Raw genomic sequence first — 19,100 nt, forward strand, 5'->3', positions numbered from 1 at the left:
ATGTGGCCCGCAAGAGCTTAAAAAAAGGCCTGAATGTCCAAAAAACAAACAGTCAAACCACAGTTTCTGAACGTCTCTGTTATCGACCAAATCGGAGTTCGACCAGAAAATTCGAAATTTTTGCGCCCCGGATTACGACCGAAAACCGGTTTTCAACCAAAGTGAGCAAACCTGAATATGCCACTTGACTCCTCTCGGCTTCCTTACACGAGGAAGTAATGCTTCCTTGTGTAACGTTCATTGTGAGCAGACGTGTTGGTTGTGATTTATGCAAATCTGACTCTTTTTGTTGTTATTATTTCTGCATAGTGTATTAGCCCCTAATCATGGGCTAATAAAATAGTTTCGAACAAATCGCTTTTCGAACAGCCTTCTGGAACGGATTATGGCTGAAAACCAAGATATGACTGTAGTTTAAAAGTATGCCTTGACCAAAAAAAACGCAATTTCCCACAATTCCTATCGACTATGTTACTCGCGAAGTGACGGCTCACCGACACTACGTGCCGGTGTTTCCGCATCAATGCTCATGAGTGGAATCGGGAGAAAATAATGATCCCAAAATGTCAATGAAGAGAAAAGTTGATGCGAGGCTAAAGCTAGCCTCTAAGAAAAGCAACAAATTACATGAAGGAGTAGTTACATATATTTTACATTGCATTGATTTATATTAAGTTACAATTATAAATTACATCTGGCCCTTTGACAACAGCCATTTTGCTGATGTGGCGCTTGGTGAAAATGAGTTTGACACTCCTAGCATAGAGCTTGCACTGCAGCAGATATGCCATGAGTACAAAATCTCCGCTTCCCTTTTATATTCCTCGTCTGTAATAAATTTGTTGAACTCAATCCTCGAGGCTCCATCTTTCAGCCTTACAATTAGCCAGGCTCCTCATTTTCCCTCAAAGAGGAGCTCAATTAAAGTTAAACAGACAGAGCAAAGGAAATAAGAAATCCACATCAAGCATTTTATCATTCTTTGCCTGACTGGTGGTTTCTTTGCCATTCAAGTTTAGATAATCCTGCTCCACTGAGAGTGATTAATGTTTTATTCCTGGGTTATATACTCGGCGGTGCCTGTGTTGTAAATTAGAATGTGATGTTCGTAACCACGAGGTGAACCTTTTAGTTTTTGCGAACTGACCTTTTGTAGAGCTGAAGTGCATCGCAAAGTGCTGACCGCAGTCAGAACACCGCGAATAGATAAATACAGCAAGTCAGTCAGATTAAAAGGTCATTTATACGGAAGAGATTATTGATTGACTACGATTATGAATGCCTTCCCGAGAATTGATGGTACATTTCATGTTGACATCTCAAGGAAAAAAACCCAATCAAACTTTCCGCAAGGATTACGACTATATTTATTCATACTACCCACAGACGCTCCAAACCAAGTCTAAATATGTATGTTCAAATTAATTATGGTTGAAGGAATTAAATTACAAAAATCATAGGTGGGTAGTTTACAAAATTTTGCTGGTCCTTGAGTTGTCATTCATTGTCAGTCTGTCATTATCTCAAGGTGAACTAAACTGTCATTTTCAGTCAGTCAGTCCGTCATGTTATTCTAACCAAGCTTCATTCATCGCGTCCGCCTGTTAAAGCAAAACAAAACAAACCCCAAAAAACCGTCACGGTCCAACAAATGAAAAATTCAGTTTGATTTACATGGAAAGGGCGGCCCGGTGGTCCAGTGGTTAGCGCATCGACCTCATAGTGCACTCTAAATTGTCCCTAGGTGTGAGTCTGAGCGCGGATGGTTGTTCGTCTCTGTGTGCTCTACGATTGGTTGGCAACCAGTTCAGGGAGTTCCCTGTTTACTGCCCGAAGACAGCTGGGATAGGCTCCAGCAACCAAGGGACCCTTGTGAGGATAAAGCGGATCAGAAAATGGATGGATGCATGGATGGATTAATATGGGAAATGGATTGTATCAGTGTATCTACATCACAGGGTGTCTACCTAAAAAGCTTTACACACACACACGCACTCACACACACACGCACACACAGACACACACACACACACGCGCGCACACACACACACACACACACACACACACACACCTGTAGCTGCATGATGGTAAAATCTGAAAATGGGCGTGTACCAGCAGTCCCGTGAACAACGCAAGATTTCAAATTAAATTGAATCCTTTTTTTTGGCTCATTTCCTGATCATTTTTATTTGAATCGCAAAGTGTTTCCAAATAGAGTCGGCGCAGTCCACTCAAGCAAAGCCACCAGGTTCATCCCTGCCAGGTGGGGCTGGTTTCCCTCAGTCGTCAACCAAACGGGCGTTAGTGAAGGACAGACAGGTCAATCGGTACTTGAACTGGTTAATGATCATTACTCTGACAAGCGAAAATCCACCTCCGTCAGTGCTTAGTCCAGGGGTCCCCAACAGGTTGGTCCCAAGTAGATCGAGGGGAGTGTAGGGGTAAATGGGAAAAGAAATAGTGTGACTGTGTGCCTGTTACTAATATTATATATGTTGGTGTTAGGGTACATGAAGCATCCTATCAGTTCACAAAAGGTATTTAAAAATAAAATAAAATAAAAAAGCAGGTCGCCTTCAACCTACAGTGACGCATGACCTACATCACCGGAAGTTGTTGTCGGTCAGCAATCTGCAATTGCAGCATGCGATCAGAGCTGTGGCGATACAGCTTTTTCGTTGTTGTTCTCATTCAGTTTGTTTTATTTTTTGCATTTTTCTGTATTAAAAAAAATTATCTAATTCACTTGTGTCATAGTGGTAATTGCTTCGATTCAAGCGGGAGCTCTCAAAGTTACATGTTGATTCATTGTTTAAGGCCTGCTGTCCTTACACAGGTTCTGGCTTCTTTTTGGATCAGAAGATGGAACTGGAACTGGGCCTGGGTCCATTATCTCACTTGACAACATCTCTTTCAGCATGAACTGCTTCCTGGCTTGTGAGTACTGTTTTATTTGTTCTGTCAGGTTTTGATTCGAAGTACTGCATCCATCATGCATATTTTTGTCTTAATTTAGGGATGAGATTGATAATCTACTTTCGTCAATATTTAAGATGGTAATGTTTTTCAGCATCAGAATCAGAATCAGAATCATCTTTATTGGCCAAGTATGTAGAACACACAAGGAATTTGTCTCCGGTATAACACGCTGCACTAGTATCATCGTAAACAACAAAATCATTGAACCATTTTAGAGTATACCAGTAGTTTTGTAATACCATTTTGTGGTGCAAGAAGAGTGACTATGTCAGTGACTGTTTAAGGAGTTAATGGCTAGAGGGAAGAAGCTGTTTAAGTGTCTACTGGATTTGGTACGCATAGATCTGTAGCGTCTGCCTGAGGGGAGTGGCTGAAAAAGGTGGTGGGCAGGGTGCGGGGGATCCAGGAGGATTTTCCGTGCCCTTGTCTTGATTCTTGCAGTGTGCAAGTCCTCAAGAGTGGGTAGGGCGATGCCAACGATTTTTTCCGCCGTCCTAACTGTCCGTTGAAGTCGGATTTTGTCCTTTTTTGTGGCGGCCCCAAACCAAACCGTGATGGAAGAACACAGGATTGATTCGATGACTGCCGTGTAGAACTGTCGTAGCACCTCCTGTGGCAAGCCATGCTTCCTCAGCAGCCTCAGGAAGTACATTCGCTGCCGGGCCCTTTTCAGGATGGAGATGGTGTTGACTTCCCACTTCATGTCCTGGGAGACTGTGATTCCCAGGAACTTGAAGGTCGCGACGGTTGACACAGGGCAGTTGGATAGTGTGAGGGGCAACTGAGGAGAAGAATGTTTCCTGAAGTCCACGATCATCTCTACAGTCTTGAGCGTGTTCAGCCCGAGGTTGTGTCGGCCGCACCAGAGCTCCAGCTGCTCCACTTGTTGGCGGTACGCAGACTCGTCGCCGTCTTTGATGAGACCGATGACCGTGGTGTCGTCTGCGAATTTTATGAGTTTGACAGCTGGATCTGTTGAGGTGCAATCGTTTGTGTAGAGAGAGAAGAGCAGTGGCGAGAGGACACATCCCTGTGGGGCTCCAGTGCTGGTGGTGCGTATTGATGATGTTGTTGCTCCCAGTCTCACCTGTTGTGTCCGTCCCGTCAGGAAGCTGAGGATCCACTGGCAGATCGCAGGAGACACACCGAGGTGGAGTAGTTTGGGGGTGAGGAGTTCCGGGATGATGGTGTTGAACGCAGAGCTGAAATCCACAAACAGAATCCTTGCGTAGGTCCCTGTGCTGTCGAGGTGCTTGAGGATGTAGTGCAGACCTATGTTGACTGCGTCTTCCACAGACCTGTTTGCCCGGTAGGCAAACTGGAGAGGGTCCAGCAGGGGTCCAGTGACGTTCTTTAGGTGGTTCAGCACAAGGCGTTCAAAGGACTTCATGACCACAGACGTCAGGGCGACAGGCCTATAGTCGTTCAGTTCCGATGTTGCCGATTTCTTGGGAACTGGGATGATGGTAGACTGTTTGAAGCAGGATGGGACCTCACACAGCTCCAGGGATCTGTTGAAGATCTGTGTGAAGACCGGAGCCAGCTGGTCAGCGCAGACTTTCAGGCAGGAGGGGGACACTTTGTCGGGCCCCGGAGCTTTCTTGATCTTTTGCTGCTTGAAGAGCCGTCTCACGTCCTGTTCGTGGATCTGTAGTGGAGAAAAAGAGGGTGGGGGGGGTGGGTAGAGTGGTTTCTGGTAGAGGTGGGTGTGTGTGGGAAATGGGGGTGTCCTTTTCAAATCGGCAGAAAAACATGTTTAGTTCATCAGCAAGACCCTTATTGTTCACTGTTTGGGGGGATGGCATTCTATAGTTAGTGATTGCTTTCAGGCCATTCCATACAGATGCAGAGTCGTTAGCAGAGAACTGGTTTTTCAGCCTCTCTGCATAGCTTCTCTTTGCGATGTTAATTTCCTTCGTCAATTGGTTTCGGGCATGTTTGTACAGTGCCCGATCTCCACTTCTAAATGCGGCCTCTTTCTCTTTCCTGAGTTGCCTGAGTTTGGGAGTAAACCATGGCTTGTTATTGTTAAACGAGCGGAAGGACTTCGTTGGTACACACATGTCCTCACAGAAACTGATGTATGATGTTACAGTGTCTGTGTATTCATCCAGTGTGCCCGTTGAAGTTTCAAAGACGCCCCAATCAGTGCAGTCTAAGCATTCTTGTAGAGCTAGCTTTGCTTCATCTGTCCATTTTTTCACAGTCTTAACAACCGGTTTAACACATTTGAGTTTCTGTCTGTATGTAGGTATTAAGTGGATTAAATTGTGGTCAGAAAGACCCAATGCTGCACGGGCGACCGATCGGTATGCATTTTTGATTGTTGTATAGCAGTGGTCTAGAATGTTGCCTTCTCTGGTGAAACAGTCGATGTGCTGCTTATATCTGGGAAGTTCACGGTTAAGATGTGCTCTATTAAAATCGCCCAAAATGATCATGGGTGCACAAGTCCGGTCCTCGAGAACCCCAATCAACCTTTTAAATGTTTCCCTCTTCCAACACACCCGATGATGAAGATCATTACCAGGCTTATGCAGAACTTGCTGATGAGCTGATCATTTGAATTGGGTGTGTTGAAAGAGGTTATGTGTAAACCAGCCTGGGCAGATGCTCTCAAAGACCAGACTTGAGATAAACTGTTTTATAGGCCCAATCATTGTTATCCAACTAATGCAACTACAGACCAGTGCAATGTCTCAGTTAAACTAAAAGCATTGTCCACATTGTTGAAATAAAATTGAATACTTGGTTATTTAGGAAAATGTAAACAAATGCCACAGTAAACTTTGGACCACACCGTAATCAGGATTCTGGAGGGTGCATGGGGTTCTGGATAAGGCGTTTGACCATGTCGCTCGAGAAGCCTTTTGGGAGGTGCCACAAGAGTATCATCAACTCTCACTGGAACAGTTGACAGCAAGCAAAATCATCAGCACCTGCTTCCTCCAAGTTGGGGATGTGATCGACTGGCAAATTAGTGGTCATGCAGAATCTGCATCCGCCAGTCATGATAAAATTGGAGCTGAGCCAAAAGGCAAAGCTTTCTTTTAATGGTGAATCAATGTTCTCGTGCTCCCCTGTAGTCATGAGCTATAGGCAGCGACTGGAAGAATAAGATAACAACTGGCTGAAATGAGGTCCAGGCTCTTCCTTCCTTCAGGATATTGTAAGAAGCTTAGTCATTCAGGAGGGGGCACAGAAGAGAGCCACTGCTCTCCGCATCCAGTACAACCCTGTTCAGGTGTTCTGGGAATGTCCATCCAGAGGAGACCCACAGAAAGACCCAGGATATGCTATAGACATTGGGCCTCATTCACGAATAAACACGTAGAAATATTATTGCGCTCAAGTTGAGCGTATCTGCAAAATTACAGTCAGTGACGTATATTATACAGAATATTTTGTAATAGGATTTTAAAAAATCTGCAAACGCCTCAATTACACAACATAATCATGTCTCTATAATCAGAATGTCTCATTTTAATTAATTTATTGCATCAACATTGTAAAAATGAGAATGTAGTCATATAAATGAAGGACAATATTATTTGTCCTGCACATGGACTTTATTGTGCTCCATCCGTTTGGAATAAATCCATCCATCCATCTGACCGTCCTCCCGTAAAGCCTTCAGTAGGGTCAAATTAGGAAATTATAGAACTACAAGGTTTATATACAGTATACTGTATATAATATATATATATATATATATATATATATATATATATATATATATATATATATATATATATATATATATATATATATATATATATATATATATATATATATATATGTGTGTGTGTGTGTGTGAACCGTCCGCGCTCACACTCACACCTAGGAACAATTTTGAGTGTCCAGTCAGCCTGCCATGTATGTTCTTGGGATGTGGGAGGAAACCGGAGTACTCAGAAAAAAACCACACAGTCACGAGGTGAACATGCAAACTTTGAACACGGAGGTCGGAACTGGAATCGAACCCAGCACCACTGCACAGTGAGGGCGACACACTAACCACTGGCGCACTAGACCGCCCTCAAGGCATTGTATTGAACAAAATAAATAAAAAAATCAAAATAAAATAAATAAATCCAATATGTATTAAATTATTTATTTTGCAGTGAGATCCTGACAATGCACATTGCTCACATATACACAGGGACACATTTTACCCTTTATTAAAACCATTCTCTTGGGAAAACCTGCTTTCAAGGACCAAAACGAAATCAAATGATTAAAAATGTCACTCACCTTTGGCTAAGCTTCACTGAGCTGTGGCCTTTTGGCATTTTCCAACCAGTATAATATGTAATTATTAAATCAATAAATATGACACCGAAAGTATAGCAACGCGGTGCAGTGGGATGACATTCTTCAAAGTTGGGCGTTCCAGCGGATAGAGCTCTGTGGACAGACGGGTATTTACTTTCGAAATTCTCAACACAAAGGGCTTTTTTTTTAAACCCAGGAAGTGCATCAATGTCGATGTTTCTCGTGAAGCTTTAGATCAGGGGTGTCAAACTCATTTCACATTGTGGGCCACATACGGCCTCTGTAGATGTCAAGTAGGCCGGACCATTAAAATGTTCCAAACTCAGCTATTAATAACCAAAGTAACATGTATTTCCTTTGTTTTGGTCTAAAGAAGCACAAGAATATTTGGAAAATGTTGAAATTTAATGAACATATTTCTTTTCAAAACATTTCATGAAGCACCTTAGATTTCCTTAGACAAATGTGCAATTTACTTTTATCATTCACATATCTGCATTGCAACTCATCCCACTGATTGTACAAAGGCACAAAATTTTAACAAGTAATTGGTCATGAAAAATATAGTATTTAACGAGATTTACAAAGAAAGGAATTTTTAAACAATTTACACATGTGCATATAGAATCTAAATTGAACCTCTGCCTACACCTTAGAAACTAAGGAGAGTGATATTAAATGTGTAAAGAATGAAGTATTCACATTTTCTTGATAGCGTCTGATGTGTTGGGTCTGTTTCAGTGACAGACTGGAGACTGCTGTTGTCTTCTTCTCGAATCAAAACAATGTTGTCTTCTACTCTGATCAAAACAGTGTGACCCCTAGCGGATACTCCTTCAATTGCACCTTATTAAAAATATTCATTCCGTGTCTTTTATGGATTTTTTTCAGTTTTAAATGATCCTGTGGTCCTGATTGAACCTCCTAGGGGGGCGGTTCCGGCCCGCGGGCCATATGTTTGACACCTGTGCTTTAGATGGTCAAGCATTGGATTCATTCATTTCTTCATATATACAGTATTTGTGAGAAAAGTGATATTTATTTTTGCAAAGTGTGAAAACAGGAGTAGGATAACATCCCTGTCTGGCTGGAGAGCAAAAGGTTGAAAGTGCAAGACCCCTCCGCCCCCTACCCCCATGCTCCCACTCCATCTCTGCCTTCCTGAAGATACAACTTTAATATGTGACATGAATACCAATGCCACAGCACCACTGCACTCAAGAAAGACAACATAACCAGAATCAGAATCAGAATCGCCTTTATTGTCATTGTATATTACATACAATGGAATTTGGGTGCCACTGCTTAGTGCAGGTTAAGATGATCAGTGGTTTTACCAAGAATAAATAAATAAATACAGCACAATATTTTTGACATGTCTTGTATCTCAATTGATTCTCACATTGTGCATATTACGCACACACACACACACACACACACACACACACACACACACACACACACACACACACAAGCACACACACACCCAAGTATGTTTATAAATCAACACTTGATGATGATCGAGAACAACAAAAGAGGTAGAAAACGATGAGTGTATTTGTCAAAAGCTGTGATCATATATCAAAACAAAGCCTTGTGCCACCTTGGGCAGGGTGTGACTTGGGGTGTGTATTGGTTTTATTCTTGAGCGGAGGAGATACACAATCACCCTTTGTCATCGCTGGCTTATTGAGTCAGGGGCCCTTTCTTTAAAGTGATGACATTTTCAAGGAGTTATGTATTTGCTCTCCAATTTGTGGTTTATGGCCTCTGGATTGGCAACACTGCAGGAACATCTATCTATGCTTTGCTCACGTTCCAGATGGCAAACTCTCAATCCAGAGCAGGTATCCATGTCATCCATCTGCATCTGTCTCGATAATATCTTATTGCCCATCAGTCGAAGCAGTTGATGAGCGATGCTGAAGATGCACATCCATTCTTTTTGACTGACTGAGGATTGCAATAAAGCCATTGAATACAAATTCATGTGGAAAATGATGAGGCGAATTGACCACACTTTCCTTTCCTTGTAATGATTACCACCATAATAATTTATGTTACAAGATTCGTAATTAAAATGCTAAAATGTTATTTGTTTCAGTAATGATCCCATTGCACCTCTGGCTGTTCAAAGACAGGCACAACGTGGGCCAGCGCAGATGCTTAGTAACAGTCCCTCAAGCATGTTTGTAGTGATGAAGTAGGTGCACTCGGTTTTCGCCGGTGATTTGCTTGTTTATTTCAAAGCATTTTTAAATGCAGTATGTGAGATAATCATTTCAAGGTCACACAATGAGACGGATCATGTGGACAACTGTAAAACCCTTATCTCACAGAGCGGAGAAGGCTTACACATGTAGCGGTTGTTGTTTTTTCGATAGCGTTCGTTCAAGGTTGCAAGTGTTTGCAAAGACATTTGCCAAACATTGACAGTTTTACTGGTTGCAAATAGTCTTGGCGCCATCAAATTTTGAACATGTTCAAAATTTCTTTGTGATAAGAAAAAACGAATTACGACCGTGAGAACTTGGTGAATGTGTGGAACAGTTTGGGATGAACACTCTACAAACATTCAACCAAATGATAACCAAGTCAATAAAAACAAAGAATCAGGGAGAAGAAAACACAGTTGTTTACAGCTTGTACTTGTCCGCCATGTTTTTCTATGCTGACCATTCGCTTAGGTCACAAATATTTGTAGGTACGCGGTATGGAAAATGTGAGCAATGCATACGCCGGGCAGAGAGTAGTTTTGCTGAGTGGAGCTCTGCGAACCACATGGATGCGACAAGCATAAACCAATTTTTACACATACTTCCAAGGAGACATTATTACATTCGGTATACATTGCATCTATCATCCTGTCTCACAAGGTGATGGAAGTTGGTCAGCAACTACTGTGTTTGTCACCCAGTAGTTCACTGCTAGCTGCTGAATGTAATGCATTGATGTCAGCACCAAGAGTGGCTTGCTTATTCTGGTTTCCAACCACCAACACTAATTTTCTCTCCACACTGAGACATACAAAATCAAGAGAAGTGGCAATTTTCCAGGCCAACTTTCAACCACGGTAGCTCAGATTATTCATCCCTACTTTAACATCTGTGGGGGAGAGAAGTTCCTCTATCTTGTGCAGGTAATAACCAATCAGGTGCCCTTATGCCAAGAAGACTTTACCTCGGGAGAGAGTTTAAGCAGGATGTGATCAAGGTATCATCGAGCATATGATCTAAGTCCTGAAAATGTGGTTTGGGTTAGAGGCTTGAGGGATTGCTACGACAGACCCAGACTGAATGTGTTTACCCCATTCCCTGTTGGAAGAGATAGAGAGATTGGAATTTGGATGTATCCATTCCCTCTGTTCTTTATGGCCAAATGAAACCCACAAATTGAATGGCAATTAAATGGTTAGTTGCTCGTCTGATTACTTGTATATTCAACCCGGTGACAACTAGATTTCACTGCCACACATGGAGTTACTTAGAAAAACAATATCTTCATGATAACGTGTTACATTTCATTTCAGCAAATGGAGAATTTCCACCTGTGGCCGGTAGCACAACCAGGTTGCCCATTGGACCACCAATCACTCCCACATCTCCATCCGTCGGGATTCCTCTGATGAACTACCCTACGAGAGATTACTGTAAGTGTGAATTTGTATGAGATTAATATTTACAGTTTGATGGAAGCTATTCATGCCAAAGTGTTTGTCTGCCGGTCTTTCTTTGCCCTGGCTTCAACATCCTACATCCGCACATGCACTGAATGATTAACAATTACTCTAAATGCATTGCATTTGACATGACACACAGACTGAAATAAAGTATTCGCATCCCGCCCGCAACAGCAGGAGTTCTGTAGAGATCTCTTTTGGCAATAAATGGCGCAGGACAGGCAGTTACGAAGTGTAAAATCCTTCAATTTGTCTCCGGAGAATGTCAATGGAGACGGTTACACGGACTTGACATTTTCCCGCTCACGCTCTCTTACACCCTTCCTTCAGTAGGGCAACAACAAGGAGACTTCAAAATCGAAAGCCATACATTTGTGTTAGTCTTATCAAACATTCTCTAAAACACATTTCCTTAGCCGGACTTAAAAAAGAAAAAAAGAAAAAGTGAGCTGTTACTCTGCCCCCGGTAAAGTAGATGTGAAATCTTTTTTTTACAGCCTCGGGTAGTAAACATGTTTCTCTGATACCATTTAACACTAAGCGTGCTGCACTTCAATAACTGTGTGAATGTGAATCAGTGTGAGTCGGTTGAGGAATACTTTTCTCTTACAACTGATGATGAGCCCTGGAAAATTTTTGCATGTGATTGTATGTCCTTGAAGAGGAAAAAGCTTTTATGTTTTATTAAATCCCAGACGATTAACTTTGTCATGTACAGAAGCTTCAATTTCAAACCTGTTTGACATAATGCAAAAACCCCGCCGATTAAGGGCATTATTTACAAAAGGTTTGTGCAAAAATAATTGAGCACGTAGGCAGATCAGTGTGAACTGATTTCCGAATTAGGTGCAACATGGATTGTGACAGTTGTGCAGTGTATTTTTCACCTGCTGAAATGAGTGTTTGCAAATAAATAAACTGTCATGGTGGACGACACCTCCTCACAGAAGTCACGGGTTCAAATCTGGATGCCAACCTTCCTGTGCATGATTTGCGTCTTCTTCCCATGCCTGCTTGGGTTTTCTTCAGGTCATCCGGTTTCCCCCCCACATTCCAAAAACAATGCACAGTAGGTTAATTGAAAACTCTAAAATTATCCATAGATGTGAATGGTTGTTCGTCTTTGTGTGCCATACGATTGGATGGCAACCAGTTCAGGGTGGGCAACCCTTTCAACTGTATTACTAGCTATTTGAGTTAATTTATTTCAGCACAGCGCGGACCGGTGTTCCAGCGTTTAGTGTGTCGACCTCAATGTGCAGAGGTCTTGGGTTCGATGCCGGCTCCGCCCTTCCTGTGTGGAGTTTGCATGTTCTCCCCGTGCCTGTGTGGATTTTCTATGGGTCCTCTTGTTTCCTCCCACATTCCAAAAACATGCATGACAGGTTAATGGAAGACTCTAAATTCTCTCCATTTATAATTTTATCTGTGGTTTTATTGTTCTTGTTTTGATTGTAAAGTGTCCTTGAGTGTTTTGAAAGGTGCTTATAAATGAAATGTATTATTATTATTTTTGTTAAATTGTCCCTAAGTGTGAGTGTGAGCGCGGATGCTTGTTTATCTCTGTGTGCCCTGCGATTGGCTAGCAACCGGTTCAGGGTGTGCCCCCCTCCTACTGCCTGAAGATGGCTGGTGTAGGCTACAGCACCCCCCGCGACTCTAGTGAGGATCAAGCGGCTCGGAAGATGAATGAATGAATGAATGTCCCTAAGTGTGAGTGTGAGCGCGGATGCTTGTTTATCTCTGTGTGCCCTGCGATTGGCTAGCAACCGGTTCAGGGTGTGCCCCCCTCCTACTGCCTGAAGATGGCTTGTGTAGGCTACAGCACCCCCCGCGACGCTTGTGAGGATGAAGCGGATCGGAAAAAGGATGGATGGTTGGGTATATTTCAGCACACTGTGGCACATCAGTGATAGCCTCTCTAAAAGCAATATTTCATGTTTTGTCCAAAGTTTTAAACGCACTGAAGTCCTTTGCCACTGTTTTTTCAAGAAAACACACGTTAATATTAAAATCCCCGATAAGGAGCATATGATCAAACTTGATCCCGAGTTCAGCAACAAGATTTCAAGTTGTTCAAAAAGTCCTTATTATATTTAGGAGGATGGTAAATGACAGCGCAGAGTACAGGGTCAGCACAGCCTACTTCAAAAACGTTGCTTCAAAGCTTGTGATTGATGTGGCGAATATACTCTGTTCCATTTTAAATTGTTTTTAAAAATACTTACTGTTCCTCCACCATGGACTGAAGTCCTTGGGGAGTCCAAGAAGGCACAGTCAGGTGGCACCATTTCAATCAAAGTGTTATACTCACTGGTGCCTGTCCAAGTCTCCGTCTTCCAGAGGAGCTCAAAGCTTCTTTTGTGGAACTGATTGTTTGTCTTCCACGTAGGTTGGGCATGTTTGGATTTAGACGCTTCTGGATTTGATATTGATTCTTTGATTCCATTCTGGTTACTAACGATTCCGAATTCTGATTCTTCATTTTTTAAAAAAAGAAAAAGAAAAAAAGTGGAACTAACTAAAGTTTCTTGTGGCAAAATAATGTGAAATCAGACTGCTGTTTGCGCATAGCCTATGTATGTATGTATGGATGGATGTATGTATACACTGTAGATGCTCTAAGAAAAATATTTAGGTATTCATTTGCGTTTGTATGCAGGCTAAGTTCTTTAATTTCTATTTAATTTGTTGACTCAATGTTGGCATTAGACGTACTCGATTTTGACCGCGGACCTCACAAAGGGCGAATGCTGCCTTCGCGGGGTCCCATTGGGCACCACAGCTGTGGAGATCCGCGGAAGGGCCGAGAGCATGTCCAGAGTCACCACCACGGCACAAGTGCACCTAGCGCAGGCGCATCTGGCGCATGCCCACACAGCTGCTCAGTGTCGCAAAAATCTTTTTTCTATTGATCCTTCTTTGTTTGTGCTTCTTCTTCACAGCTAACTAGGAATTAAAGTCATGACCTTTTAAAATCAGAACGATTCAGTGTTAAGCGAAATGTTATTCCAGGTTCCACCAGATTCTCGGTCATCAATGCCCAACCTAACTTCATGAATACTTGTCAGCAGAGGTGCTCTGCAATCTCACCTGGAAAATGGCATTCACACACAGGATAGTCCGCAATCTAAAAAAATCCATTACAAGCCATTTTCGCTGTTAATGTCTCATTTGTTATTGTTTTAATTGACTTTATTTCCTGTTCTGTTTGTAGTTATTTCTGTTATGTCTCTTTGTTGTATCATGTTATGCACTTAAATGTAATATAAAATCCCGGTAAGATAAAACAAAATAATAATACAAACCATTTAATTCCATCCATTCTAAATCCAAATTATGTATTTACAAAGATGATAAGGCACAGCTTTAATTTATAGGTATAAGCTGTAGTATGTACTCTATATTATTATTATGATTATAGGTTGCAATGATGCTTGACTGGACCACTTTATACATCTTCGACCCTGATCAAGTGTGGCCAGTTAAATTAGAATGTTAATGGAAATAATGATTATATTGTACAAACATATTTTACTGTAATTGTACTCACACCTTGTGCCGAATAAAGAGCACCAGGTATGTGGATAGAACTAAACCACTGTTTCCTGATGTTTGCCTGTTCAAAATGGTGGTATATTTAAAATGGGTGATTCAACTACGTACACCACTAGGGGTCAGATGCACTTGTTTAATTTCTGGGGCAAGAATATTATGAGTCTGATTTAATGAGTTGTGTGTTTTGGGTCCTATTTGGCTGACAGAACTTTTTGTGTTAGCTTTGGTTACCCTGATGTTCCACAGGGTTCATTTCTGGGGCTTCGGTTGTTTTCATTATATCCGCAATCTTTTCTATCTTATGAAACAAGTTATTTCTTTCCACTGCTATGTGGATTACTTACAGATATGTGTTTCGCTGAGCAAAAAAGACTTCACGTTCAATAAAATATATGTTGGGACTATATAAAATAAATGGAATCAATTTCAATCAAATATTTCAAATAACTTGCTTGGGCTACAACTTATGGTTTAATGAGATCAGTAAAATTATGTTTCACTAAACATTTGATGGAGCAGCCAGTGAATCGTCTCTACATGCAGCCAATTCGGCATGTAGTGTTCAGTCTGCTGAACAGGCGTGGATGGTCAGAGCAAGAACCAAATCGAAATATGCTAATTTGGGGTGTTTCTTGCACAGCAGTTTGTCAGTCTTGAACACAAGCTGCTGACTTGTTTCATGCACTGGAGGGTCAGCGAGGGAAGTCATACATTCATGTTTGACCTGCTTATCTACTGTGTTGATGTATCAGCACTGCAGTTTTTGGTCCTGATTTTATTTTCAAGACGATGTGTGGCATTTATAACTAACTACCTAACTAACTAACTAACTAACTAACTAACTAACTAACTAACTAACTAACTAACTAACTAACTAACTAACTAACTAACTAAAGATCATTTCACTTCCAATAAAACCTACTTATTGAAATTGTCACTCCTTTGCCCTTGTCCATATATACTGTAGTAACTGTAGTGAGCAAAGATGTTCTCCTTGCAGTTGGCCATTTCGAGGACAACGGGCAGTGCTTAACATTCGCAGAGTGTCTGCTGTCTCCCCTTGTGGGCCTGATGTTTTGCCATTTGCTGGGCCTGATGGGAATTTTAATTCTGCCAGCCTGTCAATCCAACAATCCTCCTCTCTTCCCTTGACACGCTTCGTGATTAACCCCAACAAAACGCCTTCACGTATACGGCCTATCACAAAACCATGCTTTTCTGTCAGCTTCCTCTGATCCCACTCTGCTCTCCTTGTGCTATATTTTACTCACCCTAACTTCACCTGCACACACTTTCCTCTTTGGCTTTTCCTTCTTATCTGCATCCAAGCTCCACTATCCTGGCAAAAGACACATTCACTTCTCACCTCCTCATCTGTTCAAAACTGACTCATCCTTGGCCTTATACTGAAAAAGTCATTCGAGATTGTGTTGGTTCACTCCGCAATACAAGGAATGCATCACTAACCTCAATGTGAGCTCTCGTTCCGCATGTGGGTGTGCACATGGGTGAGCGTGTGATGGAGATAAGCATTTGATACAAAATATCATGTTTCCAAAAGTGATCATCTACAAAAGAGAGGAAGGGTGTACAAGCATGCTCTTCTTTGAACCGCAGCACATTTTCATATCAAGGTCTTCAAATTCCGCTCACGCAACATCAGACAACAAATCCAAGCACTGTGGATCAGATGAAAACTGGCTCCAAATCAAGTCGATCAACTTCGCCTTGAAACAGTTCAACTGGCTTTTTCAACTTGCTCTTCAAGCAGATGTTGCTCCCCATCCGCTTCATTCAGAAGCAGGTTTTGCCATTATCTCACTGCTTATTATTTAAGAAACTGAAATGCTTCATTGTGTACATATCTAACAGTTTGCGCACTGTTGTTGGGGGAACAAAGCCATGTCATGCAACTCCAGCTTTTGCGATTAATTTTAGCCCCGTGCTTGATTTTTATGCAGATCCATTCCGACTTTGTCAACTTTGATCCTTTTAGTTTATAATAGCATCTCCAATATATGGAAGTGGAAGGCCATCCCTCAGCCTCCACGCCTGTTCGTAATCTATTTAAGGACACCCATGTTGTCATGTCTCTAAACGATTATTCGCTTTGCTCATGACTGTCACCAAGTGTTGAATTTGTCTCGACGTTCCATATTCCTGCTCCTTGTTTTTCCTTGTAGTTATAATCACAGTTTTTGTATTAGACGTGTTTGGGTTTCTTCTTGTCGATTTATTGGTCAAGCAATTGCCGTTTATGTTTTTATCCTTGCCTTTTTTGAAAGTATCTTGGTTGCCTCCTTTTCCTGGTGTTGTACCAGCATTCATTGTTGAACTTATTTGGTCTTGCGACCTATTTTTATTCATAAACCTTCTTTGTCAGTTATTTCCAAGTTCATGTACCTGGAGTCCAATCCTTTCCAGAAACCTGGCATATGTTTGTTCAGGATGATTGTGTTTCATCAGTTCTCCATTTTTATCAGCAGTCTTGAAATGTTATCTTCTTGGGTCTTCGAAATTTTGTCCTCCATTGAAAATATGTGAATGTAAAAATCATACACTTACTGTATGTGTGGACTGACAACATAAAGCTAGTCTGTAAATAGGAGCTTGTGGGGCATTTGTTTAGATGTGGTTTTAAGAAAATACTTATTCTTATGTGGTTATAAGAAGCATGAATCACTCATGCTGCTTAGCACACAATCCATTTAGATTCCTGCCATACTGGACTTGCTGCATTTAATTCTATCCATCATCTATGACGCTTGCCCTAATGATCGTCTCAGGCATGCTGTTTGTAGAAAATAAATATTTTGTTTAAAGGCTTATTTATGTTTCACTGAGACAATTATGAACACAAACAGATGGTTAAAAATATTTACTGTACATGATTTCCTCAGACTTAATCAATTGGTCATCCGTCAATTTTCTGAACCACTTTACCGCCAATTCGAAATGAAAAGAAAATCTTGTGGCATTGCAGTATTTAACCCGCAGCGTTATGTAACCTGCCACCCAGTCCACATGTGCTGGACAAAAGTCATTCAAAACATGCATGGCTGTATTGTATTTAATCAACAAAGGGTATGATAGTCCCACTGTGTAACAAGTCAGACATCACCAGGCCCGCTATTGTAAGAAACGGCAGAATCGACTTGGACTTGAAGCTGGTGCTTGTTTGTCTGAGTAAATAGGGCTGTTGCTCTGCACAGCCTGAAGGCCAAACGTTCGTTAAACACGACAGCTAATTTCAGTGGGAGTGGTTATTAATAGCGACGTATGGGGCACCTACTCCCATTGTTATTACGCATTATATTACATAAGTGGATGCTTGCATATATTACCTGATACAATCCACATCTTCACCTTACATGAACACATTTCAACACGTGTGATTGAACGTAGAAAGACAAATGTGTGAGATACTGCTTACATTTATATTTGTGTCTCTTCGGCTCCATGTCTAGATAAAACATGTCTGTCTATAGTCCTAATGTTATTTATGTTCTCTCCTTGATGTTCAGCCAAAAAATGGATTTTTAACACCTGTGGTGCTGGTGGCCCAGAAGGTCCAACTCCCTCCCAGTGCTTCAATTCTTATAGGAGCAGCAAAATCAATGTGACGGTGGGCACCCGGGGGCCCTTCAAAGGCATTCAGATGTGGCAGGTCCCTGAAACGGGCACATACAGGTAAGAGCCAGTCATTATTTGCTGAAAATTTTTACAAAATACCCATATTACATTGAACTGATTATAATGATCAAAACTAAAATGTGTGTGTTTATTAGATGGGCTTTGACATGCCATTAATTTTTTTTAATTATGTCAATTGACAAAATTTTTAAAAATGAACAATTTGGTACATGTTTTCAGATCACAACTGAATTTCTCAAAATTTTCACATCATTGTGTCACTAGTGCACCTCAACAAAAGCTGTTCCTACTTAATTAATTTAGCTTAAAATGACCGGTGCGGTGAATTAAAAGTAACAGACTTTGATCTGTGTTAAAAATCTCTTTTCAATTCCATCCATCCATTTTCTGAACCGCTTGATCCTCACTAGGGTCGCGGGGGGTGCTGGAGCCTATCCTAGCCGTCTTCGACTAGGCGGTGGACAGTAGGTGGGGGACATCCTTAACTGGTTGCCAGCCAATTGCAGGGACTCTTTTCAATTATATGTTCTATTTTGATACATAGGGTGTTTAATTATATTTATTTTTTTTGCATTCCTAGACCATGTAAGTTGATCTCAGGTTTTGGCCAGGTGTGATACTGTTTTGTCCACCTTGTGCATGTCAGATGTTGCTCAACGTGGCCCAAAGAACACTCACAGAGTTTGAGTGAATTCTGGGACACATGGAAAATTGGAGGGAACATGTAAACACTATGTTTACCCAAAGGAGACTGACACATTTCATTTGTTTTCTTGTTTTTTACTTTCTGCGATGCAAGTTTTTTTTCTCCTTTCTGAATTGCAATGTGTTGATGGTCTTTGAACAAATTGCAGGACAAACAGTCAAAGCGTAAATGCAAACCTTGTCTAATTTCTTGCAACCAATCTTCCACATCCACAAAGTTGTAACTTGCAATTTGGAATAATGGTCACTC

General features: G+C 41.4%; 1 protein-coding gene across 2 annotated transcripts in view; it reads left to right on the top strand.

Annotated features, from left to right (window-relative positions):
- alk (ALK receptor tyrosine kinase) overlaps positions 1–19,100 on the top strand; it is a 386,248-nt gene that overhangs the window by 313,139 nt on the left and 54,009 nt on the right. For both annotated transcript variants that reach the window (XM_052085650.1, XM_052085651.1), the window contains exons 10-12: positions 2,837–2,937; positions 10,784–10,903; positions 18,016–18,181. In XM_052085650.1, the coding sequence (XP_051941610.1) occupies positions 2,837–2,937; positions 10,784–10,903; positions 18,016–18,181 (387 nt within the window). The remainder of the gene's footprint in view (positions 1–2,836; positions 2,938–10,783; positions 10,904–18,015; positions 18,182–19,100) is intronic.

The sequence above is a fragment of the Hippocampus zosterae genome, chromosome 14, assembly GCF_025434085.1.
Source record: "Hippocampus zosterae strain Florida chromosome 14, ASM2543408v3, whole genome shotgun sequence".
NCBI classification, from domain to species: domain Eukaryota; kingdom Metazoa; phylum Chordata; class Actinopteri; order Syngnathiformes; family Syngnathidae; genus Hippocampus; species Hippocampus zosterae.